Source organism: Eriocheir sinensis, chromosome 60, assembly GCF_024679095.1.
Source record: "Eriocheir sinensis breed Jianghai 21 chromosome 60, ASM2467909v1, whole genome shotgun sequence".
Classification (NCBI taxonomy): Eukaryota; Metazoa; Arthropoda; class Malacostraca; order Decapoda; family Varunidae; genus Eriocheir; species Eriocheir sinensis.
In genome coordinates, this window is record NC_066568.1 from 3,402,718 (window position 1) to 3,429,189 (window position 26,472).

The 26,472-nt window shown below is 39.8% G+C and overlaps 2 protein-coding genes across 4 annotated transcripts; one reads left to right on the forward strand and one right to left on the reverse strand.

Annotated features, from left to right (window-relative positions):
* Nucleotides 1–3,590: 3,590 nt before the first annotated feature.
* LOC126985743 (uncharacterized) lies at nucleotides 3,591–26,341 on the reverse strand. 2 transcript variants are annotated; one of them, XM_050840986.1, is made up of 2 exons: nucleotides 25,269–26,341; nucleotides 3,591–3,970 (listed from the first exon to the last, which is right to left on the reverse strand). In XM_050840986.1, the coding sequence occupies exon 1, from the start codon at nucleotides 26,227–26,229 to the stop codon at nucleotides 25,381–25,383; it is 849 nt and encodes a 282-aa protein (XP_050696943.1). In that variant the 5' UTR covers nucleotides 26,230–26,341; the 3' UTR covers nucleotides 3,591–3,970; nucleotides 25,269–25,380. The 2 variants fall into 2 exon arrangements, with proteins under 2 accessions (XP_050696943.1, XP_050696944.1); XM_050840987.1 differs by lacking the exon at nucleotides 3,591–3,970 and having other exon boundaries at nucleotides 18,824–26,113; nucleotides 26,156–26,341.
* On the forward strand, nucleotides 6,545–15,772 carry LOC126985741 (uncharacterized). 2 transcript variants are annotated; one of them, XM_050840980.1, is made up of 9 exons: nucleotides 6,545–6,934; nucleotides 9,464–9,637; nucleotides 10,082–10,158; nucleotides 10,867–10,989; nucleotides 11,258–11,411; nucleotides 12,017–12,125; nucleotides 12,863–13,025; nucleotides 14,076–14,291; nucleotides 15,135–15,772. In XM_050840980.1, exons 1-9 carry the CDS (start codon nucleotides 6,898–6,900, stop codon nucleotides 15,192–15,194), a joined length of 1,113 nt encoding a protein of 370 aa, XP_050696937.1. In that variant the 5' UTR covers nucleotides 6,545–6,897; the 3' UTR covers nucleotides 15,195–15,772. The 2 variants fall into 2 exon arrangements, with proteins under 2 accessions (XP_050696937.1, XP_050696938.1); XM_050840981.1 differs by having other exon boundaries at nucleotides 6,546–6,934; nucleotides 12,863–13,019.
* Nucleotides 26,342–26,472: the final 131 nt, after the last annotated feature.

A 26,472-nucleotide genomic window follows, 5' to 3' on the forward strand; every position in this document is an offset into this window, starting at 1 on the left:
TGGCTCAGGAAGGACGTAGATAAATGTTTGAATATAAACCAACAGGACTAGGATTTCAACAAGGTCATAGCATCAAACCCTCGACTATGCATGTTGTGTCAGGAGGTTACTATTTTAAACGCAGTAGGTTATTTTTTCAGTGGTGATAGGCTATACTACCAATGGAGACGATAGCTTACTGTTTTAGCGGCGATAGGTTAGGTTAGGTTTACATTGGGTTTTGTTATGCGTTCTTTCGGCTACTCTTAACTACTAATGGAGACGATAGCTTACTGTTTTAGAGGCGATAGGTTAGGTTAGGTTTACATTGGGTTTTGTTATGCGTTCTTTCGGCTACTCTTAACTACTAATGGAGACGATAGCTTACTGTTTTAGAGGCGATAGGTTAGGTTAGGTTTACATTGGTTTACTTAGGGTTTTGTTATGCGTTCTTTCGGCTACTCTTAACTACGAATGGAGACGATAGCTTACTGTTTTAGAGGCGATAGGTTAGGTTAGGTTTACATTGGGTTTTGTTATGCGTTCTTTCGGCTACTCTTTACTAATGGAGACGATAGCTTACTGTTTTAGCGGTGATAGGTTAGGTTAGGTTTACATTGGGTTTTGTTATGCGTTCTTTCGGCTACTCTTAACTACGAATGGAGACGATAGCTTACTGTTTTAGAGGCGATAGGTTAGGTTAGGTTTACATTGGTTTACTTAGGGTTTTGTTATGCGTTCTTTCGGCTACTCTTAACTACGAATGGAGACGATAGCTTACTGTTTTAGCGGCGATAGGTTAGGTTAGGTTTACATTGGTTTACTTAGGGTTTTGTATACGTTATTTCGGCTACTCTTAACTACTAATGGAGACGATAGCTTACTGTTTTAGAGGCGATAGGTTAGGTTAGGTTTACATTGGTTTACTTAGGGTTTTGTATGCGTTCTTTCGGCTACTCTTAACTACTAATGGAGACGATAGCTTACTGTTTTAGCGGCGATAGGTTAGGTTAGGTTTACATTGGTTTACTTAGGGTTTTGTTATGCGTTCTTTCGGCTACTCTTAACTACTAATGGAGACGATAGCTTACTGTTTTAGCGGCGATAGGTTAGGTTAGGTTTACATTGGTTTACTTAGGGTTTTGTTATGCGTTATTTCGGCTACTCTTAACTACTAATGGAGACGATAGTTTACTGTTTTAGCGGCGATAGGTTAGGTTAGGTTTACATTGGTTTACTTAGGGTTTTGTTATATACTCTTTCGGCTACTCTTAACTACTAATGGAGGCGATAGTTTACTGTTTTAGCGGTGATAGGTTAGGTTAGGTTTACATTGGTTTACTTAGGGTTTTGTTATGCGTTCTTTCGGCTACTCTTAACTACTAATGGAGACGATAGCTTACTGTTTTAGAGGCGATAGGTTAGGTTAGGTTTACATTGGTTTACTTAGGGTTTTGTATACGTTATTTCGGCTACTCTTAACTACTAATGGAGACGATAGCTTACTGTTTTAGCGGCGATAGGTTAGGTTAGGTTTACATTGGGTTTTGTTATGCGTTCTTTCGGCTACTCTTAACTACGAATGGAGACGATAGCTTACTGTTTTAGCGGCGATAGGTTAGGTTAGGTTTACATTAGGTTTTGTTATGAGTTCTTTCGGCTACTCTTAACTACTAATGGAGACGATAGCTTACTGTTTTAGCGGCGATAAGTTAGGTTAGGTTTACATTGGTTTACTTAGGGTTTTGTTATGCGTTCTTTCGGCTACTTTTAACTACTAATGGAGACGATAGCTTACTGTTTTAGCGGCGATAGGTTAGGTTAGGTTTACATTGGTTTACTTAGGGTTTTGTTATGCGTTATTTCGGCTACTCTTAACTACTAATGGAGACGATAGCTTACTGTTTTAGAGGCGATAGGTTAGGTTAGGTTTACATTGGTTTACTTAGGGTTTTGTATACGTTATTTCGGCTACTCTTAACTACTAATGGAGACAATAGCTTACTGTTTTAGAGGCGATAGGTTAGGTTAGGTTTACATTGGTTTACTTAGGGTTTTGTTATGCGTTCTTTCGGCTACTCTTAACTACTAATGGAGACGATAGCTTACTGTTTTAGCGGCGAAAGGTTAGGATAGGTTTACATTGGTTTACTTAGGGTTTTGTTATGCGTTCTTTCGGCTACTCTTAACTACTAATGGAGACGATAGCTTACTGTTTTAGCGGTGATAGGTTAGGTTAGGTTTACATTGGTTTACTTAGGGTTTTGTTATGCGTTCTTTCGGCTACTCTTAACTACTAATGGAGACGATAGCTTACTGTTTTAGCGATGATAGGTTAGGTTAGGTTTACATTGGTTTACTTAGGGTTTTGTTATGCGTTCTTTCGGCTACTCTTAACTACTAATGGAGACGATAGCTTACTGTTTTAGGGCCAGTTACACCGTTCCCAATGACGGGTTAGTAAGCTCCCAAACCAATACCAGAGCCTTTGAAATTTCCTTGTATAGTGTCTGGTGTGTTGATATTTAAGTTCACAAATTTGATTAAACTACACAGGAAAAGTCTTGTGTATTTAGTGTGGCATCGAAGACCTCACCATTTTGGATTGTATGGAATTCTAGAGTTTGGTTCGGGCTGTTACGAAGACACTGTGTTGGACTGTAAAATCGGCTCTTAGCGGCGATAGGTTAGGATAGGTTTACATTGGTTTACTTAGGGTTTTGTATACGTTATTTCGGCTACTCTTAACTACTAATGGAGACGATAGCTTACTGTTTTAGCGGCGATAGGTTAGGTTAGGTTTACATTGGTTTACTTAGGGTTTTGTTATGCGTTATTTCGGCTACTCTTAACTACTAATGGAGACGATAGCTTACTGTTTTAGCGGCGATAGGTTAGGTTAGGTTTACATTGGTTTACTTAGGGTTTTGTTCTACGTTATTTTGGCTACTCCATACATATGAACCACCAGCAATAAAATAAAATCACTGTTTGGGGTGTAAATCCGTTTCTTTAACTTCAGAACACACAAACCTATGTTATCCGAGACTCTATACAAACCAATATATCAGCATGTTTTTATTTTTATTTTTTTACAGTGAAAGACGCAGCTCAAAACGGCATAAATGAATGAAAAAAAGCCAGCTAGCCCAGCACCTATAAGAGAAAGTAGAGAAGAGTGGACGAGAGAGAGAAGTGGCGTGAATCTAAGACATCAAAAAGAATATGTATGTCATCGTGTGGTGTGAATTTAAGACATCAACAAGTATATGTCATCGTGTGGTGTGAATTTAGGACATCAACAAATATATGTCATCGTGTGGTGTGAATTTAGGACATCAACAAGTATATGTCATCGTGTGGTGTGAATTTAGGACATCAACAAGTATGTCATCGTGTGGTGTGAAATAAGACATCAACAAGTATATGTCATCGTGTGGTGTGAAATAAGACATCAAAAAGTAATGTGTCATCGTGTGGTGTGAAATAAGACATCAACAAGTAATATATGTCATCGTGTGGTGTGAATCTAAGACATAAACAAGTATGTCATCGTGTGGTGTGAAATAAGACATCAACAAGTATATGTCATCTTGGGGTGTGAAATAAGACATCAACAAGTAATATATGTCATCGTGTGGTGTGAAATAAGACATCAACAAGTAATATATGTCATCGTGTGGTGTGAATCTAAGACATCAACAAGTATGTCATCGTGTGGTGTGAATTTAAGACATCAACAAGAATGACCGTGTTACTGACGGCCGAGTTGTGACATCGATCAATAAGTAGGCTACACGTCATCGTAGTGCAGGGGTTAAATCGCCACCAAAGTTTACAATATATCTCTATAGCTACACAGGGAAGACAGGACAGTACACTCACCCCCGGCAAGTCCACAGACCTTGGTGTTCGAGGTGTGTCCATGGGAAGGCGGTTAAGTAACTGGCGCGAAGGAATATTATCTTGAATTCATTATGATCTGGTGACCCTGTGGAAGAAGTGTAACTATGTATGAAATATTTATTCATGTATACTTTTATGCATGAGATGTTTATGTACGTTATGTATGTGTATTTTTTGACAGCAAAGTAGACAGTTCAAGGGGATAAAAAAAAGAAAACAATAATGAAAAAAAAGCCCGCTACTTCTCCTAAAAAGAGTACAGAGGAGTGGCCGAAAGAGTTAGAGGTCAATTTCGGAAGGAGAGATTTGCTTTTAAGTATTTAATTGTGTATGAAATATTTATTCATATGTATATTTATGTACTTAAGGATGTGTATTTTTTTACAATAAAGGAAACAGCAGAATGAAAAAAAAAAGAATGAAAAAAATCCCGCAAATCAAAATGTTGTATGTATAGGGCATGGGTAGAGTAGATTTGTATTATGCTATTTAACTGCCGAAAACTACTAGTGACAAATAAATTATATGATACAACCAGTTAATTCTTCCTCCGACTTTTATTTTAAGGGGAGACTATTATATTATTTAGTTGGTGTCATAAAGTCTAAGGGGCTTCCGGTCGGTTTTCGCATTTCTACAGTTTACCAGCGTTGCCCCTAAAATGAGTCTGGTTTTCATGTAGAGAAACTATATGATCACCTGATAACAATGTGTGCTTCAAACTCCTCTTCATCCTCCTCCTCCTCCCCCATCTATCCCCATTTCCTCCCTCACTCCCTCCTCAAAATATCCTGCGTATGTGAAGAAGAATGAAAGAAAGAAAAAGTTAGAAGAATGAAAGGAATAAAGAAAGAAAGGAGAAAGAGAGAGAAAGCAAGAAAGAAAAAAGGAAATGAAGAAAGAGAGTTAGAGAAATGAAAGGAAGAAAGAAAGAAAGGAGAATGAGAGAAAGCAAGAAAGAAATAAGGAAATGAAGAAAGAGAGTTAGAAGAATGAAAGGAAGAAAGAAAGAAAGGAGAAAGAGAAAGAAAGCAAGCAAGAAAGAAATAAGGAAATGAAGAAAGAGAGTTAGAAGAATGAAAGGAAAACAGAAAGGAGAAAGAGAAAGAAAGAAAGAAAGAAAGAAAGAAATAAAGAAAGAGTTAAAGGGGACGGATTTTTTTTTCTGTGCATTGACGGAGTGAAAAAAAAAATTCAAGTTAGATTTGCTCTTGATACAACGGTAGGGGACAAAAAAATAAAAAAAAAATAAAAAAAATAAAGGCCTTGACGTGTAAAATTTGAAACAACGGTTATTTATTTACATTAAAACCTCGATGGCATTTTTTTTTTTTTTTTAGAATAATCTTTTCACTTTATTCACTTTTCTTTTCGCTGTAATTCTGATTCACCGTTTTTTATTATTAATCTTTTTTTATGTGGTTTGCGTCTCTCTCTCTCTCTCTCTCTCTCTCTCTCTCTCTGATGCATCATTTTTATTATTATCTTTCTTATCGTTAGTGTATGGTTTCCTGTCTCTCTCTCTCTCTCTCTCTCTCTCTCTCTCTCTCTCTCTCTCTCTCTCTCTCTCTCTCTTTACGTCCTACATTTCTTTCTGTCTGTATTAATTTTCTCTCCTTCCTTCCTATTGATTTTCCTATTTCACGGCATGCTAACTCTCTCTCTCTCTCTCTCTCTCTCTCTCTCTGACCAGTGCCGGATGCATGACATATAGGAGTGCCAGACACCTCTACACACACGCAAAAAAGAAAGACTATAAAGTTACTAATTATAGAACAGTATTATCTAACACGTGTCATAACAAACTATATGTGCCGTACTAATAAATAAATAAATAAATAAACGAATAAACATAAAGAGATGGAGATAGATATATACATAAATACATGCGGAAATCAATAAAGATGCATAAGAAATAAATATAAATAAAAAATGAAGAAAACCTATGTCAGAATGAATGTAAAGGAAAATAACTGATAAGCTAATAAAATAATAATAAAACAGAGAAATAACGAAAAAATAGTTAGAGAAATAGTACTTTAAAAATTAGGTATATACATAAATAAGTAAATTAAGATAAATAATAAATGAGAAAATCGTATATGTCTGAAACTAAATATAGGTCATTAGGAACAATAAACTAATGAAGAATAAGTAGGAAAATAAAGACATATAAGAAACAAATAACTAAATAAATAAACAAACCCTAAATAAAATAAATAAATAAATAAAAGTAAATAAAGCTCACTAAACAATAAAACAATAAAAAACAAGTCACAACATGTTTCAGTTCCTTCCCCTTCAAATTTCGCGGTATTGACATGTAAGGGACAAAAATAACGACAAAAATAACAACAAAAACATAAATAAACCTCACTATAAACAATAAACCAATAAGAAACAAGTCACAACATGTTTTACTTCCTTCTCACTTTCAAATTTCGCGGTATTTATAAGGGAGAGACAAACTTATAAGCAATTCGGCGTCCAACCACACATATTTAACAAGACTTTTATGGATGTTCTGAGCATTTCCAGGGATATATTTAAGACCCTGGTGGTAGTTTAACCTTTCCTCTTTACCATGAACCTAAAAAAAGAGTTATTAGTACCAAATTAATATCCCTTTTGACCTTTGGAAATAGTTAACGTAAGAGGCGGACCTAAAATAACAACACTGCGCTACGTCAACACCACACTTCCTCTCCCTCACATATAACACATTTAAACACGGAAACACCCTAATTTACACCCTGATAGACACACCCAAGCACAGATCACTAACCTAACTTTATTTTAAACCACCAAAAAGTCCTAAAAAGGTGACCAAACCCCACGAAAACGGTTAAAAAAAGGGAGGGGTCAAGACCTTATCAAGTGGACAGGAAGCAAGGCAGGAGGAGAGCTCTCTAGACCCTCTCTGCTGCGCCTCCCATCTGTGCCTCGTGTCCTACCTGTTGATTGCTGTGATATACCTGTCTGTGCCCACCTGGACCACGTGATTCTGGGCCCATGGCGACCGTGAAACCGAAAGTACTTGTGTTAGGGGGTGAGTATGTGTGTGTGTGCTCTCTGTAACCTATTTAAGCATTGATACTTGTATGATACCTGTTTCCTATTGTTATTATCATTGTTTAAGTGAAGTATATTGAGCTAACTGTTGAAAAATTTAAAGTACTTGTGTTAGGGGGTAAGTAATTGTGTGTGGTATCTGTAACCTATATATTCATTGATACTTGTATGATACCTGTTTCCCATGGTCATTAGTGAAGTATATTGACCTTACTACCATGAAATCTAAAATACTTGTGTTAGGAGGTAGTTAAGTATGTGTGTGTGTGTGGTATCTGAAACCTATATATATTCATTGATACTTGTATGATACCTGTTTCCCATGGTCATTATATTGACCTCTGAATTACTGTGAAATCTGAAGTACTTGTATTAGGTCCATGGTGAGTATGGACATTTATAGACATTCCGTAACCTATTTAATCGCTATAATTCATTTCCTACTTATTTCCTTTGCCGGGTACCCTTGTTGGAGTTATTTTGACCTCCTAACTAACATGTAACCTAACGTAATAGTCTTGAGGGGTGGATATGGGCGTTTGTGGATATTCCGTTACGTATTTATCCAGTTATTTGTGTGTTAATTGTTCGTGATGGTCATTAGTCTTATATAAACCTCAGGTAAAGTATAGTGACCTCCTAACTAACATGTAACCTAACGTAATAGTCTTGAGGGGTGGATATGGGCGTTTAAAGATATTCCGTAACCTATTTATCCAGTTATTTGTGTGTTAATTGTTCCCGATGGTCATTACTCTTATTGAAGCCTCAGGTAAAGTATAGTGACCTCCTAACTAACATGTAACCTAACGTAATAGTCTTGAGGGGTGGATATGAGCGTTTAAAGATATTCCGTAACCTATTTATCCAGTTATTTGTGTGTTGTTCCCGATGATCATTACTCTTATTGAAGCCTCAGGTAAAGTATAGTGACCTCCTAACTAACATGTAACCTAACGTAATAGTCTTGAGGGGTGGATATGGGTGTTTATGGATATTCCGTTTCGTATTTATCCAGTTATTTGTGTGTTAATTGTTCCCGATGGTCATTACTCTTATATAAACCTCAGGTAAAGTATATTGACCTCATAGCTACCGTTACCTTAACCTTTAGTGATAGTTTAAGAGGCATGGGAGTCAGTGATCATAATGGGTGCCAAAAAATAAATAAATAAATAAATAAAAAAAATGCTAAAAAAAAAAGGGTCTTGGGCTAGGGATGAGTGTATGTAGAGTATCTAGCTTATTTATTCATTGTTATTAATTTATCACCTGTTTCCGATATTCATTACCCATGTTTAATACTCAGGTGAAGTATATTTCCACTAAATACCATGAGACCCAATGCACTGGTTGTAAAAGCTTAGTAGTATCGTATAATAGTTTCCTGCAAGCTATTTAGTCATATCAACCATTCATTACTTGTTTCTGATGGTGAATTCCCTTGTTTAGGCACCAGATGTATTACTTTTTGTGGGATAACTACTGAAAAATGGTAAATAAGGGTATGAAGTGATTTTTTTTTTCATATTGCAACTCCAACAACAGTATTTTCGAGTTTTTTATTTATTTATTCTTTTTTTACAACAAAGGAGTCACTTCAAGGGCATAAGAAAAGGAAATAAATATGGAAAAAAAAAAAAAATGCTACTCACTGCTAAAAAGAGTTAAGAGTCTGGTTGTTACAGCTATTTCTTTCTTGTTTATTTCTTGTTGTCTGTCACTGGCCCCTATTTTGTTTATCATTCATAGTTTCTTTGTCTTGTGTTGGGTCCTGGTTGTCTTGGGCCATTTAAAGGGGCCATCCCCTATAATTAAAGATGATGTGCCTGAACGCCTCACATGTTCTCTTTAATTGCATTCCTGCCAGGTGGCTGGGCTCACCTGTGTGGAAGGCACTTAACTGTCATGATTCACCTCTTAAGATGTTTTCAATTGGCTATTTATTTTAGATTTTTTTATGACATTTTTAATTATTTTTATTTTTAATTCCCCCCCAAAAAGAACGTTTTTTGCCATTATTCTCACCTGTTATGTCTTAATCTTAACCTTAGAGAATGAGAGTATGAGAGGTGAAGAAAGACTAATACTGTTGATGCACAAACTAAACTAATTAAATTTAAAATAATAACAATAATAATAATAAGGAAACAAATACGTAAAGATTTGGGAAATGCACTATTGCAAATTTTGTTTGGTGTAGTTAAACATTTGTACGTAATAATGAATGTGAGGAATTTTTTGTACTGTATATATCAACCACACCACACCTTATACCTCTTTGTCCCCTCTAGGGTGTGGGTTCATCGGGCGGCATATCGTGTGTGAGCTGGTGCGGAATTTAATGTATGATATGTCAACTGCAGTGCATCTTTTAATACCTCTTTGTCCCCTCTCTAGGGTGTGGGTTCATCGGGCGGCATATCGTGTGTGAGTTGGTGAGGAATTTAATGTATGATATGTCAACTGCAATGCATCTTTTAATACCTCTTTGTCCCCTCTCTAGGGTGTGGGTTCATCGGGCGGCATATCGTGTGTGAGCTGGTGCGGAAGGGCGTGAGTGTGAATGTGTGTGTAGTGGACAAAGTGCCGCCTCAGATCGCTTGGCTGAACGACGAGCAGACCAAGGTGTTCAACGATGACGCTGTTACTTTCAAGAGTGCCAACCTCATCAACGCAGGTGAGACGACGATAGTTTGAGAGAAAAATAATTGTATGGTTCACAAAAATTAACCTGGTAGCTGCGGGGATCATGTTTCTTAAAGGCCCCTCTCAGAAAAATGAGAAAAAATCATCACTCATGCAAACCATTTCATAATATCTATCAACGCATTTGTGATCAGTTTATGCATCATCTGTTTTTGGGGATTTATATCATGGCAGAAATTTGGCCCGTCGCTGCTACTGGGTTCAAAATGTCAGAGAGAGAGTGATAGAGGCTTTTTTTGTACTTATTTTGTACTCACAATGTGCTTCTTCAAGTGTTAAAAAGAATCATCCTCATAAATATTAACAGTGCCGAGAGAATGACTTATTTTGTACTCTTTTTTTGCCCTTGAGTTGCTTCTGTATCGAAAAAAATATGAATAAATAAATAAATCCTACTTTCCCTGCGTCTTTCCAGCCTCCTGTTCTGCTGCGTTTGGGGAGGAGGAGTGGGACTGGGTGATCAATGCTGCCGGGGAAACCAAGACTGGACAGGTAAGTGTGTGGAGAAAAAACAAAGAAAGAAAGAGCAAGTTGAATAGGTGACATATCATTGAATAGGTGACATTAGCAAGCTTTGTTTTTCATTATTGTTTCCTTTTTATTTACCCTTGAACTGTTTCCTCTACTGTAAAAAAAAAAGAAGTTTGTTATTCAGCAGAGGGAACAAGGAAAAACACAAAGCCATGACAAGTAAAACCATAACTTAACGAAACATCAATTGCCAGCTATTTTCTAATCATCATAAGAGTATAAGGAGTCTGCATGAGGCAGGTAGGTCTATACAAGGCAGCTCCTGTAAACCTAACCCCACCTAACCCTACTATCCAAGAACTTATCTAACTTATTCTTGAATCTATCGACGGTACTGGCACTAGCTACATGACTGCCAAGCCTGTTCCACTCATCCACCACTCTACTGGTAAAACAATTCTTGCCTATGTCCTTGTTGAATCTGAGTGAATTTAACTCTAACGCATTGCTAAGTGTTCTACCCAGCTCTCAGATTCTACTTTCCTGTTGTTATTTTCTTCCTCTTGCTCCTTGTTCTCTTCTTCTCTCTTACTTATCACCAAACACATCAACTTCACAATTATACTTATTCCTTATTCCACTGACCAAACGCCCCAATAATGAATCAATGCAGGAGGCTCTGAAAAAACAAACATCCTCATTCCACTCCTCCTCTTCTTCCTCCCCCAGGCCGAGGCAGTGTACCATGAGGGAATCGTGCGCCTCTCGACCAACTGTGCCAAGGAGGCGGCCAAGCGGAGGGTCAAAGTATACCTGGAGGTGTCGGCGGGGAACATGGCATCAGACGACAAGGTGAGGGCAGGTGACGGGTGGTGCTGGCTCCTGGTTACTTGTTATTTATACATTACTTTTAATCATCACTTTTATGCCCTGTTTATCATCTTTGTTTTTTTTTCTCACCACTTTCCTTGTGGTATTTTATCATCTCTTCTCTCCTTTTCTCATCTTTTCTTTTCATCACCATTTCTCTTGCCCTGTTTATCATCTCTTTTCTTACATCTTTTCATCATTATTTCTTGCCCTGCTTTCCCCTCTCTCACACTCCTCTACACCCCCACAGGTCCCACACAAGGAGTCCGATTCCTGCAGCCCCTGGACGGTCAACGCAAAGTGCAAACACCAGGTGGAGGAGGAGCTGAAGAACATTCCTGACCTTAACTGGATCATCGTGCGGCCAGCGATCGTCTACGGGATCTCGGACAGGACAGGACTGAGTATGTATTAGTGTGTGTGTGTATTTACTTAATCGTGTATGTACGTAATACTCTATGATTAAAAAGATACTGTGTGTGGCGTGGCTGGATGTGGTATGGTGTCCACTGTTGCCAGATTATCATACTCAGAGCATAGTATTTACCAGTTTCTGACGCCTAACTATTGCCAGGAAACATCAGGATCTAACTCTTTTAACCCAGTAGCAGCGGGGATCATGTTGCTTAATGGTCCCTCTAAGCGAGAAAATGAGAAAAAATCACCCCTCACACAAACCATTTCATAATATATATCAAAGAATTTGTGATTAGTTTATGTATCAACTATTGCCAAGAAACATCAGGATCTAACTCTTTTAATGATAACTATAAATGAGTTTCGTTATCGGAGCCCAGAAGACAGTTTCTGGGCAGGAAGTCAGGAAATATTAGCGGCTGAGTACAACAATCTGGCAACGTTGATGGTGTGATGTGAATGGGTGTGATGTATGGTGTGGTGTGGCTGGATGTGATGTATGGTGTAGTGTGGCTGTGTGTTAAGTGTGGTGTATGGTGAGAGGTGTGGCTAGCTGTCATGTGTGATACAATGTCCCCCCCCCTTCCCTCAGCACCCCGGCTTGTGTACGGCGCTGTGTACCGCCACCTCAAGGAGACCATGAAGATGCTGTGGGACAAGAACCTCCACATCAACACCGTCAATGTTACCGATGTGGCCAGGTGCGTGCAGGCGGATTTTTTTTCTTTTCATTTTCTGCGATTTTTAATTTATTTTCCTCTTACAGTAAAAAAGTAAAAGGCGGCCTGTGATATCTTAGTTCAGTAAAGGAGGCAAAGGTTGATGAAAATATATATTAGCCTTATTGTCAGAGGTGTAAAAAGACTCTATATGTGTGTGACAATAAGAATAAAACATCACAATAATATAATAGAAAATAAGGATGTTAAATGAATAGAAAAAGAAGACGGATGGTGTTGCATTAGTATTACAGGGCAGTGTCGGGTATACATAAGATTGTAACAAAAACCAACAAGAGTAATGGTAGTAATATTAACCCAGTAGCAGCGGGGATCATGTTTCTTAATGGTCCCTCAAAGCGAGAAAAATGAGAAAAAAATTACCACTCTCACAAACCACTTCATAATATATATCAACGCATTTGTGATCAGTTTATGCATCATCTATTTTTGGGGGTTTATATCATGGCACAAATTTGGCCTGTCGCTGCTACACGGTAAAGCCACAAATTTGGCCCGTCGCTGCTACCGGGTTAACAATTAAAATAAAAAGCAATAATAATAATAATGGTTGTGTTGCTTTAATATTCCAGGGCGGTGGTGTGTATACATTAGATTATAAAGAAACCCAACAAAAGTAACGGTGATAATTGTAACAGTGATAAGAATAAAAAGCGCAGTACAATAATAATAATGGTTGTGTTGCGTTAATGTCCCAGGGCGGTGGTGTGGCTATGTCAGAGGGAGAAGGTCCACCAAATCTACAACTTGGTGGATGACGGCAACACTCTGCAGGGCGACGTGACGGAGCTCGTGTCGGACATCTTCAACATCAACCACGACTACTGGGGGAACAAGCTGTCACATCTCGCCAAGGTCAGGGTGAGTTAGGGTAGCTTGGGGTAGGTTAGGTTGAGGGGTTACGTTAGGTCAGAGGAGAAGGAGAGGAAGGAAAATTGTAAAGGGAAGGAAGGGAAGAAAGGAGGATAGGAAATAGGGTATGGGGAGATAGCTGTGCATGACCTCAGTGCCCATCTCCATTTCATTAGCCCTTAACCTGTCCGCTGTGATTGGCACGGATTTAGCCTTTACTGGTAGCCTGGTAACATACACTCCAAGGTCTTTCTCTTCCTCTGTGGTGGATAGCGGAGTGTTTCCCATGTAGTATTGGTATGCTGGATATCCTCTCCCAAGGTGCAGGACTTTACATTTTTCTTCATTGAATTGTAGCAGCCACTTTTTGATCCATTCCTGTAGCTTGGTGATGTCTTCTGGTAGGAAATCTGCAGTCAAGGGGTTAAGTCTATGGTGGGAGGGAACCTATCACCCCAGGACACAACTTACCTTCCCCATGTTTCCCCAGGTATTCATTTATTGACCAGCCCAAAAGGGAGGATGAATAGCTGGGTGGGCTGTGTGCTCTCCGTCCAGGTCAGGATTCATACTCGAGCTTGCATTTTAGTAGCTAGTCACACTAATCTTTGGACCACGGTGGTGAGGAAGGGAAAGACTGAAAGGAAACGGGATAATGTATGTATAGGATATGTTGAGCTCATTCGTTCACACACACAGCACGAGAATAACATGTCTTCGAAACTTGTATACCATCCTCCCTCTGCCTCCTTCTTGAGCTTTATGAAACCTGTTAAAGTCTGTTCACTTTAGTCCGACCCAAGCTGACAACATAAACCTAAGCGTGTTTGCAAGCTGAGTGCTGATTGGCTACTGCTATGGCTTCCAAGTTTTCTTTAACCTCTGTTTGTTTTTATCTCACGCAGCTTTTTCTGGTAATCTGCACTGTGCTTACGAACACGCTTAGGTTTATGTTGTCACCTTGGGTCAGACTTAAGTGAACAGGCCATAGTGAGTCTTCGTGGTTATGTAAATTTAGGTCTGGCTTGCATTCATTCCATCGACCCTCCACTCACACAGACGGACATCATGGGACTAGTGAACGAGGTCAACGAGAAACACTTGGTGCCTTGGGCTGCGGTGTGCTCTGCCGGGGGCCTCGACAACACCCCCATCACGCCCTACATTGACCAGGACGCCGTGCTTCACTGCCACCTGCACCTGGACGGCTCCAAGCTCCGCAGCGAAGGGTTCACCTACGCCATGCCCAAACCCACACAGGAGCTGCTGACCGAGGTGAGGATAATAACTAACCTAACCTAACCTACCCAAACATAACCTAGCCTAACATAACCTAGCCTAACCTTACCTAACCTAACCTAACCTGCACCATCATCTGCAGGTGTTGGAGGATTTTGTTGCCATAAAAAATTTACTCCTTGATCAATTTCCCATATGCCCTAACCAAACCCAGCCTAACCCAACCTGACCTAATCTAACCTAGTCTAGCCTAACCTAATCTGACCTAACCTAGCCTGACCTAACCTAACCTAGCCTAATCTAACCTAGTCTAGCCTAAACTTAACTTAGCCTAACCTAAGTTAACCTAGCCTAACCTAACTTAACCTAGCCTGACCTAACCTAGCCTATTCTAACCTACCCTGCATCCTCTTCTGCAGGTGCTGAAAGATTTTGTTGCCATGAAGAATTTATATCCAAGTAGGCCTAACTCAATTTCCTCTATAGCCTACCCTAACCTAATCTGCATCATCCTCTTCCCCAGGTGTTGAAAGATTTTGTTGGCATGAAAAAATTATATCCAAGTAACTCTATTTCCCTTATAACCTAAACTAACCAAACCTGACATAACCTAACCTAACCTAACCTTAACCTAACCTAAACCAAACCCAAACCTAACCCAAACCTAACCTTAACCTAACGTAAACCTAACCCAAACCTAACCTAACCTTAACCTAACCAAACCTAACCTAACCTTAACCTAACCTAACCTTAACCTAACCAAACCTAACCTTAACCTAACCTAACCTAACCAAACCTAACCTAACCTTACCTTAACCTAACCCAAACCTAACCTTACCTGACCCGGCGTAACTTAACCTGCCTCGTCCTCTCCCCCAGGTGTTGAAGGATTTCGTCACCATGAAAATCTTCCCCGCCTCGGCCCTCCCAAGCCAGTAGTGCCAAGGACAGTCAGAGGGTAACACCAAGGCCAGAACGAGTGCCAGGTGGGGAGGGTGCCATTACGAACCACAAATTTTGATACACAACCGAACGCTAGAACGCCTTCCAGGACACACCTTATAGTCACCTGTTACGCCTGAAGCACCTGTCGGGAATGTGGTTAACGAGGGAGGATATGCGAGAATATTGTTTTTGGGGTATTGAGTTCAAGGTGAGGTGTGTACTTAGCCTATGTTGTGTGTGTGTGTGTGTGTGTGTGTGTGTGTGTGTGTTACCAATCGCGAGTACTTAAGAAGGATGTAAGGGGGAAGTTAGAGAAATAAGAGGAGAATAACGAGGCATTCCGATCAGTGACAATGGAAAAGAATAGCTTGAGAATATATATGTGTAAGTCAATGAAGAGGAAAATGTAAAAAAGGAGGAGGAGGAGGAGGAGGGGGAGCTGTATGGAGAAAATTGATTAAGGAAAAGAAAAGAAAGGGAGTAACAGGAGAAGGAATGACAAAATAATGATGATAAGCAATATGGAGAAATTAAGAAGAGGAGGAAGAAAAGCAATATGGAAAAATGAGATAAGGAAAAATAAATTAAGTAAGGGTATAGAAATGGAGTAGAAGGGGAGGAGGAATGACTAAAGAAAGGGAATTAGTTGTAAAAGAAGAATGAGCAATGAGGAGAGATGAGGTAGAAGAAAAATAGATTAAGTAAAGGTAAAGAAATGGAGTAGAAGGAGAAGGAGGAATGACTAAAGAAAGGAAATTAGTTGTACAGTAAAAGGAGAATGAGCAATAAGGAGAGATGAGTTAGAATAATAGATTAAGGAAGGGAAATAAAGGAGTAAAAGTAGGAATAACAAAACAAAGGAAGATAGTAGTAGAAGCAGGTGAAAGGAGAAACCAGAGAGTGAGTTAGCGACGTCGGTGGCAAAGTTACGAACGCTGCGCTGAGAGACACAATTTTCTCTTCCCGTTGTTGCTCAAGACTCGTAAATGCTTCCCAAGTCATGCGGATCAGTCTGTCAGTCAGTCAGTCAGTTAGTCAGTCAATCCGCTGCGTCTGGTCCAAGGGCTTCACAACTTTACGCTTCAATTCAACATCCGATGCTTCCATGCTTCTTCCTGCGTGCTTCTGATGTTCCTAGATTTTCTGTTGCGTGTTTCCGAGATTGCTTAACGCTTAACCTCAGGCCTTGCTATCATTTCTGTATGGGGCGGACGGAACTTAGTGTCCTTCAGTTTCCTAGCCTGACCTAACCTAACTTAACTTAACCTAACCTAGCCTGACCTAAAAAATTATAAGACACTTTCGTTCCTCATATGATCTATTTCTAAAGGTCAAAGAGGGGGTCAGTCGGGTTCTAATGAGTGTTTATTCAGGTTCATAGTACAGAAGAAGTGTCAAACTACCACCAGGGTCATGAAACTACTGGAAATGCCCACAACTCCTATGAAAGTCCAGTTAAATATGTGTTCTTGGGCAACGAAATGTCTTATAATACGACCCAATGCCTTGAAAACTCGGATTCTTCACCTGCCAACTCGACACAATCTTCAAAACACCTGTCCCCTGTTCTTCGATTCTTCTTACTCAGTTCCGATTATCCGACTTTCTTTTCCTGTGTAATTTCAATATTTTTCATGCTTTCTGTTGCATAATTCTAATATTTGTACATGTTCTTGTGCGTAACTTTGATATTCCTATAATTTTTTCATATTTAGTTTTAATATTTATACATTTTTTGCATAATTTTGATATTCTTTCATGATATTAGATGAGTTATTCTGAAATTCCTAAGTTTTTGTGTAATTCTGAAATTCCTATTCTGAAATTCCTAAGTTTTTGTGCAATTCTGAAATCCTATTGATATTTTCTTGCATAATTTTGATATTCTTTTTGTCATTAGTTGAGGTATTCCAAAATTCCACTGTTTTTGTGTAATTCTGAAATTCCTAGTTTTTTCTTGCATAATTTTGACATTCTTACATTTTTCATTCCATAACTCTATTCCTACTTGCTTTTTATTGCATTATTCCCATGTTCCAAAAGTTATGCATCCTCCCTGTCCCTTTCTTCTATTTGATCTCTTATCTCTCCATCCTGGCCTTATTACAGCTTATTATTTATCTCCAGCTTCCTTCTGCTGTTTTCCTTTCGCTTATGCATATCTCAGGATCAAGTTCAAGCCTCTGTTCCATAACCAACCCAACTCCATATTCTGAACCTTTTTTCCTGCTACCATATAAGATTAAATTCTGTAGGTCCTCTTCCCTGCTGTTTTCCTTTCGCTTATGCATATCTCAGGATCAAGTTCAAGCCTCTGTTCCATAACTAACCCAACTCCATATTCTGAACCTTTTTTCCTGCTACCATATAAGATTAAATTCTGTAGGTCCTCTTCCCTGCTGTTTTCCTTTCGCTTATGCATATCTCAGGATCAAGTTCAAGCCTCTGTTCCATAGCTAACCCTACTCTATAGTATTCTGAACCTTATTTCTGCTACCATGTAAAGATTAAATTTGTTAGGCTATTCCTCTTCCCTGCTTTCTTCCTTTCGCTTATGCATATCTCAGGATCAAGTTCAAGCCTCTGTTCCATAGCTAACCCTACTCTATAGTATTCTGAACCTTTTTTCTGCTACCATGTAAAGATTAAATTTGTTAGGCTATTCCTCTTCCCTGCTAACATAGAAAGGTGACATTATTTTGGCTATTCCCTTTTTCATACTACAATGTGAAGATGACATGAAAACTTAAACTAGGCTATATTCATTTTTCCTATTATTCAGATGACATTAAACTGGGCTATTCGACCTTTTCCTGAAGATGACATTAAGCTGTTTGCCTAGCGTGTGATGTAGACTGATTGTAGTGAGGTTGAAACTAAACTATTTTCCTTTCTCCTATTATTCAGATGACATTAAACTAGGCTATTCCACTTTTTCCTGAAGATGACATTAAGCTGTTTGCCTAGCGTGTGATGTAGACTGATTGTAGTGAGGTTGAAACTAAACTATTTTCCTTTCTCCTATTATTCAGATGACATTAAACTAGGCTATTCCACTTTTTCCTGAAGATGACATTAAGTTGTTTGCCTAGCGTGTGACATAACCCTATTTGTAGTGAGGTTGACCGTGAACAGGCCTTAAGAAACTCCTAATTCAAGATGACATTAAACTAGGCTATTCCACTTTTTCCTGAAGATGACATTAAGCTGTTTGCCTAGCGTGTGACGTAGGCTATTTGTAGTGAGGTTAACCGTGAACAGGCCTTAAGAATCTCCAAGTTCAAGATGTCGGGTTTTGGAGGATGACATCTCACGTGATTTACTGCATGAGTAATACGGAATACAGGAGACATAGTGATTTAAGTTGTAGTTCATCTCCTCTATAGGGAAATATGTTGAGCGATAAGGATCAGGAACTAAATGTAAGAGATTATAATTTACAGTGTGTTGCATAGACCATTCCTACATAGCAAGTGGAAACCAACATGGAGTAACAACAATAACCTCAAGTTTCCTCTGATTTGCCTGTGTACTTTAACGTCGTTGGCTGTGTTTGTGTGTCAGAAAACCCTGAGGCTGCCGCTGGACACTGCTTAGAGGTGTAGAGTATGGTTGTCAGTCTATTCTTTTTTTTTTTTTTTTTTTTTTTTTTTCCATCAAAGGGAACGGCTCATGGGCAACAAAGTGCAAAAAAGAAGAAGAAAAAAGCGCTACTCGCCACTCCCAAAAACATAGGAAACAGCTTAACCCCTTGACTGTGGATTTCCTACCAGAAGACATCACCAAGCTACAGAAATGGAACAAAACGTGACTTCTATAATTCAATGAAGAAAAATGTAAAGTCATACACCTTGCGAGGGGAAATCCAGCATACCAATACCACATGTGAAACACTCCACTATCCACCACAGAGGCAGAGAAAGACCTGGGAGTACGTGTTACTAGGCCACCAGTGAAGGTGAAATCCGTGCCAGTCGCAGTGGATGGGTTAAAAAAACTATCAACAAATAATAAGGACTGAAGGGCATAAACTGACCTTATATGAACAAGAGTAAAAAGCTGTTAAGAGGAAAAAGAGTAAGGCTTGATGGATATACTCTAGTTATATTGAGCAGTGGCGGCAGCGGCAGTCCTCAAATGTCGTGTGATATCGTGTGCCATAGGGGAACCACAACATTCCTGAACCGTGATATTTTTCTGTGCCTTTCCATCCTCGTCAGTGTCTGTGTAACTCCATTGCCTCCTCTCCCACCATCCTTCCACCTTCCCTCCTTCCTTCCTTTCCTGTGGGTGTGACTTGTCGAGGGTATCTTTGCCAAGTTGTGTGCATCTTTCCATTCAGTAGTTGGTCATACCAGTAAAAAATATGCTTCGGAATTTTAAGCTGAGATAAGAAACACAAACCACAGCATATGTGTTCTTGAACTGAAGAATGTTTATGCAATTTTGTTCTCGATTGTTAATTTTCAAAACTTGACTTAATTTTCCGAACTTGAAACAAACAAGTTACATCCATACTATATTGCCAAAATGAAGAATGTTTCTGTATTTTACTTTTTCAAACATGCATTCTCAAAACATGACTCACTTTTCTGAACCAAGGTAAAAAGCAAAAATAAATTACTACTTTACTGTCAAAATGAAAAATATGTATGTATTTTATTTTTTCATCTGTGCATTTATGTGACTGCTAAATTTTCCGAAGCAGCCTTTTTCCTGATACGAGTCGCTACGGTTTGGAACGCTGCGTCAAACCAGCGAGGAGCACAGCCTAGTGGTGGTGGCCGGGAGGGACAAGGAAGCCCACTCCTCTGTATTCTTTCCTTGTGTTGAGACGCCAGACAATAGACACATGTATCATCATTATTTTTTTAGCCATTATTTTTCAATCAGTACGGTTTGTATTATTATTTATGTTTGTTATTTTTTCCACTGGTGAGAGTAGGCAGACATAAGGGCTGAACAAGACAAAAAAGATAAGTATACGCCCATGACATGCTACCCTTAAAGAAAATGGGAATTGTCAAGCGAAATATCTATCGTTTTATTCAGTACCATTATCACATTGTTACTACTAAGGACTGAAGTTCATATTTTCTTGGTGGTGTTTAAGGACAAATAATAACCTTAAGTGTTGGTATCATTAAGGATCGCTGTTGTCGAGTATAGTTACAATAGTTACGAGGCACCACCATCAGTACCGTTCGATGAGATTAAGGATAGTTATTTTCTCTAAGACATACGTAGTGGATAGACTATTCGGAGTATTACTATTATTAAGGAATGTTACTATATTGTTATGGAGTACTACAGACCATCTATATTATCTGTACTATTGACTAAGAGGACACAGATATTTTTGTCGGAGATGTTGATAGATAGGCTGTTTAGAGTGTTTTATCAATGGGCCCCTACGTTATTATCTTCCAGTCCTCATAAACGGACCCCTTAGAAACCCATTACGTATACATTCTAAAGTTAATGGTATGTATTTTCCCGAGATGGATCCCTTTGAAAGCCATTATGTATCCAATCTAAAATTTCCAGTATGTATTTACTCGAGATGGACCCTTCAGAAAGAAATTACGTATGCTTTCTAAAGTTAACGGTATGTATTTTTCTCGAGATGGATCCCCTTTGAAAGACATTACGTATACATTCTAAAGTTTCCAGTATGTATTTTTCTCGAGATGGACCCCTTTGAAAGAAATTACGTATGCTTTCTAAAGTTAACGGTATGTATTTTACTTGAGATGGACCCCTTTGAAAGACATTACGTATACATTCTTAAAATTTCCGGTATGTATTTTTCTCGAGATGGATCCCTTTGAAAGCCATTATGTATCCAATCTAAAGTTTCCAGTATGTATTTTTCTCAAGATGGACCCCTTAGAAAGTCATTACATATCCAATCTAAAGTTTCCGGTATGTATTTTCTCGAGATGGACCCCTCAGAAAGAAATTACGTATACATTCTAAAGTTTCCAGTATGTATTTTTCTTGAGATGAACCCTTTAGAAAGCCAATACATATTCATTCTAGAGTTACCGGTATGTATTTTTCTTGAGGAGCTCAGAATGCAGACCACCTTCAATGTTGTCGACAGTTACGGCATAGATATATTTAGGTGTTGGAAACGGAATGGATTGGGTGTTTGTGATGGTGGAGTAATTATGTGATTATTGGAAGGACCTGTGATGTTATACGCCTGAAGTCTCTGAAGATTCTATGTTATTAATATATATATATGTATGTGTATTTGTCATTGTTATGTGTGGTTACGTAAAGATGTGAGGTGGAAAAGAAACACATGTATACAGAAAAAAATTGAAGTTTGTGAAGATTCTATGAAAAATATTGATGTTTTTTGTCATTGTTATGTGTGGTTAGGCGAAGATGAAAGTGGGTTAAGATGTCAGGGAAAAAAGAAACAGATGTATACAGAAAAAAAAATAAGTGTGAAGATTCTATGAAAAATATTGATGTTTTTGTCATTGTTATATGTGGTTATGTGAAGATGAAAGTGGGTAGATTCTTTGTGAGATAAAGAATAAAAATGAAAATACAGATGAAGAAAATAAATAAAGTTTGTTAAGATTCTGTGAAAAATATCTTAAGAGCTAAAGCATCATAGTTATATGTTGTGATGTAAAGATAAAAGTGGGTAAAGATAGTACAAGGAAAAAATATGAGAAAACTAAAATAAGAAAGGAAATTGAGATCTTGTAATTATTTGTCTGTAGATGGCAAAGATATAGAAAAAACTGACGTTGAGACCTCGTAACTTTCTTTGTGGATTGCAAAGATATACATGAGGAACAATTGAAACCTTGCAAGCATTCATAGGTTGTAAAAGTATCGACATGAGTATAAACAAAAATATCAGAGGAAGGGAAAGAATGAAACAAAACAAGTTGACATAAAAAAAAAAATATTGGTAGAAAATCACAGAATGGGAGAGTTAAAATGAGAGAAGGCAAGTTGTTGAGATAGAAAGTATAAATGTAAAGTCAACAACAAAAGTAAACAGAGTAAACAAAGTGGACAAAGGAAGAGAAAAGTGGAGAGGGAAGCAAGTCATCATGATATGGAGAATAAGGTGACAGGAAAAGAGAGAGTGCAAGTTGCTGAGACATAAAAAAGAGAAAGGCACAAGAGAAAAAATGGGTTGATGGGACATTTAAAGTTACCATTACAATGTTGTGTTTTCCCATATTACTAAGAACAATTACATTACCCCATTAGTGACCCGTACATGTGTTCTTGAATACGACGAAACACACACACACACACACACAGACACACACACACAAAACCTTGACCATCAGTGTTTCCCAGCCAATACTTTGCACTGGTACGTAAACACCAATATGTATTTTTCCGAAAGGTTTGCACCGTTTTTTTTTTTTTTATCGCTCGGCCTCCCAATTCACGTACACATAATAAAAATTCTTGGCATGCACTCGTAATTTTCTGATACTCAATTGAGCTTTTGGTTTTGCAGTACTTAAGTGTTTTCGCCGAGATTTGACGTGTTCGATGTTGTGTTTGTTGAAAGATTATTGTAAATTTATATTTGTATAAGGAGAAAGAAGAAACACTTGCCTAACACACAAGCCTTACACAGCATAAAAGGGCTACAAAAGGCATGTTATGTTGATGGTATGACTGGTGTTTTTGGTGTTCATGTATTGCAGTTTTGTGAAAGGAGAGACGGCACCATGTATTGTTACTGCAGATAGAGGAGAGAGGAAAAGCATATGATTTGTTTTAATGTCACAGGAGAGAGAAAAGGAATAACTTCTGATTAGTAATGATGGAATAGGAGAGATATAAAGAATACCATAACTTGTTTTCATGCGACAGAGGTAGAGAATAGCGTACTTTATTTTTGTGTCAGAGATAAAGAAATGATGTCCTGTTAGCATTGATAAGGAAGAAGCAGGAAATTAGAGAGAAAGGAGTCGTGTCTTGTTAGCAAATATACAGAGGCAGGCGGAAACTATCAAAACTTGTGGATGAACAGACTACAGTACTTGGGAGAGTTTCATGTTTACTAAGAATAAACTGTGACAGGTGAGCTGGACGGACAGACAGGTGACTTTTGCAGACCCACCCACCCAAACCTGTCTCGTTAATCCGTGTGCCTGAGGTGTGACATATTTTCCGGGAGAGGGCCTTAAAGAAAACCAAGATATTTTTTGAGGGGGGGCTTGAAAATATGTGCTTTCATTTTACATTTTGTATCTCTGCGTTTTGTTCTGAGTGATACAACTATATTCTCCATATATGTGTTTGGTTGTTTGTGTGTGTGTTAAGTTATGAGCAAAGAAGAAAAAAAGGATGCCTAGGCTATTTCCAGAAGCTAGGATGATACACAGGTTGTTTGGTGTTTGCTTCTTTTTCTTTTCATTCATAGTTCTGTCTTGTTTTTTCTTCATTCTCTTCTAATTTGGTTTTGTTTCCCTTCTTTCTCATATTCCTCTTCTTTGCTATAGTTTCTGTTGTTTTATCTTCCCTCTTATTTGTTCCACATTTTCTTATTCCTCCTAATTCTCCTCCCTGTCTTAATTTTTTGTTGTCTTATCTTGTCCTCTTATTTGTTTTCATCTTTTCTTGCTCTTCATTTTCATTATGTACCATATATTTAAACTTATTCCTTGCCTTTGAGTTCACTTTCTTGTCTTTTTTTTCTTTTCCCTTATTTGCTTTTATTTCCTCTTGTTTTTCTTCGTTATTTTGTCTTTATTTTCTTTACCTGTACTTGTTTTAATAATTTTTTTCATCTTTGTCTTCATACTCCTTAGTCTTTTCATTTTTTTTTTCTTCTTCCTCTTCTTTGTTACCTTTTAATTTTTCTTTCCTATCCCAATGCTTGTTTTCAAATGTTTTTTTCCTCAACTTTGCCTTCATATTCTTGTGCCTTGTTTTACTTCCCTCTTTATTTTTAATTTTTCTACTTTCATTTTTCTTCACTTTTCACCTCATTTTATTTTTCATTTTTCTACTTCCTCTTTGTTATCATTACATTTTTCTTCACTTTTCCACTTTTTACTCATTTTATTTTTAATTTTCCTACTTCCTCTTCATTATCATTTCATTTTTCTTCAATTTTTACTCATTTTCTTCATTTTTCCCTTAAAGGTTTGCAGTGTGGCCACCATATTTTGGGTGTACTTAGTTTTTTTTTTTTTATAATTAAGTAAACAAAGTCCTACATTCATACATTCCACTGAATCATATGTGAGTCTAAATATGTATTTCCATGAACTGCTCCCAATGGCAAGTTTGATGTTTCTGCTTATGGATGTTATGTAATAAGCTTGTTTCTTTGTGTTCTGAAGTTTGTTCCACAACTATCTATTACAGGCTGTACACTTCAGTAATGTTTCTAGTCTTAAGTACATAATGAGTAATATATCACAATCTCAATAAACTAATGGTTGCTGACGTCTTATTTCTTCTGTCCTGTTGGTGGTGTGAGTATTCCTAAGATTTGCGAGTCCACCCAACACGGAGGTCAGTATTATATAAGACACTTTCACTTCTCACATCAGCTATTTCTAAAGGTCAAAGAGGGGGTCAGTCGGGTTTTAATGAGGGTTTCTTCAGGTTCATGGTACAGAAGAAGGGTCAAGCTACCATCAGGGTTATAAAACTACTGGAAATGCCCACAACTACAAAAGCCTTGTCAAATATGTGTTCTTGGTCTTATAATGTCTTATAATACGACCCTGAGGCTAGAGTCTAGATTGTTGGTCAAGATTACTTTATGCAGCCTTCCCTACCTCGTTTCCTACGTAAGCAACTGCTCTCTTGTTGTCATATATATGAAAACGACAGGAAATACTGTAGTGATCGAGAATTGTTGCTTATAGTGGTGAGTTGTGGACTATACGTTGTTTATATTGATACAGAAAATACGCCCCGCCCACGCCGACCCAGCGACCGCCAAAATAATTCAACGCCTTCCAGCGTCCAATAGCAGCAAGGCCCGAGCTGCCGGGAAAGTGGATGGGCTGGGTATGTAAAGGTAAAGTAAAACTGTAAGTAAAGTGGGTACTGTACCGTGCACTGCAGCCGCCGGTGTGTGGGTGTGCCAGGGCAGGCCGAGGACGTGAGGCGTTAGTACATACTCTGGCGCCCCTGGGGCAGGCCCCCGTGCCTCTGGCCACACAGATCACAGTGCGGGGCGATGCTGGCGGGGGGAGGAGGTGGTGGCGGTGTCGTGCGGGGCGGCGCCCCCCAGCACGTGGGTGAAGGGGTGCGGGTGCATCAGGAAGCCCCAGCGCGCCAGGTAGAAGAGGGCGTGGGCCACCCCAAGGCTGCTGGCGTCCTCGTGCAGGTAGGCACACCCCAGGCACTGGACGGGCCCCGGGGGAGTCGCCAAGGCCACGGCCCAGAACCTGGCGGCGGCCATGAGGTCCTGGGGCCGCTGGCCGCCGCTGGCCCGCATGCTGGCCACCACCATGTCCAGCAGCAGGTTGTGTGCCGGGGCCATGGCCGCCCGCAGCACCCGCACCCTGGCCAGGAACAGGCAGGGCACGTGGTGGTGCCTGGGCTCCTCGCCCAGCGCCAGCAGCTCGTGGCCCACGCCGTGCCACGCGGTGCCGTCCGTCAGCAGGCGGCCGGGCAGGCGCCGCAGGTACTGCTGCACCATCAGCATGGCCACCTCGGGGGCCAGGCGCAGGCTGGGGCGGTGCGGCCACCCCTGGAAGAGGTCCTCGGGCCGCAGCCTGCCCCGCGTGATGGCCCGCCAGTGCCGCTTCACGGCCGCCTTGGCCCAGGCGCTGCGGCCCAGCACCCTGCAGGGCGGCGCCCCCCACAGGGTCAGGTACAGCAGCAGGCAGGCCACGGCCCGGGGCACGCGGGCCCTCATGGCCTCCCCGAAGGGACGCGCGCTGCCCCGCCGCCTCAGCCGGGGCGGCCCCGCGCTGCGCCCGCTGCCCCGCCGCCTCAGCCGGGGCGGCCCCGCGCTGCGCCCGCTGCCCCGCCCCGCCGCGGTGCCCTTGGAGCCGCTAGTCCCCATTCACAGGCTGTCAACCAACAGTGAAAAGATAACAATACAACAAGGCCGCCCGGCCGACCCCTGACCCACGCGTGGCGCCGCGTGCACCACGCCGTGGCTTGGGTGTGTGCGTGTGTGTCTGCGGGCGACACGAGGCACGTGGCGCGGCGCGGCCCGGGGCAGGGACGGGAGGATCTTTACATGTGAGTGTGCCCGCCATGCTGCACCAGTGAGGAAAGGAAGGCAAGGACAGGGCAATGACAC

Coding starts and splice junctions, on each gene's coding strand:
- LOC126985741 (XM_050840980.1), top strand. CDS start 6,898: ATGGCGACCGTGAAACCGAAAGTACTTGTGTTAGGGG. Junction 10,159..10,866: donor GGGAAACCAAGACTGGACAG/GTAAGTGTGTGG, acceptor TTCCTCCCCCAG/GCCGAGGCAGTGTACCATGA. Junction 14,292..15,134: donor CACAGGAGCTGCTGACCGAG/GTGAGGATAATA, acceptor CCTCTCCCCCAG/GTGTTGAAGGATTTCGTCAC.
- LOC126985743 (XM_050840986.1), bottom strand. CDS start 26,229: ATGGGGACTAGCGGCTCCAAGGGCACCGCGGCGGGGCGGGGCAGCGGG.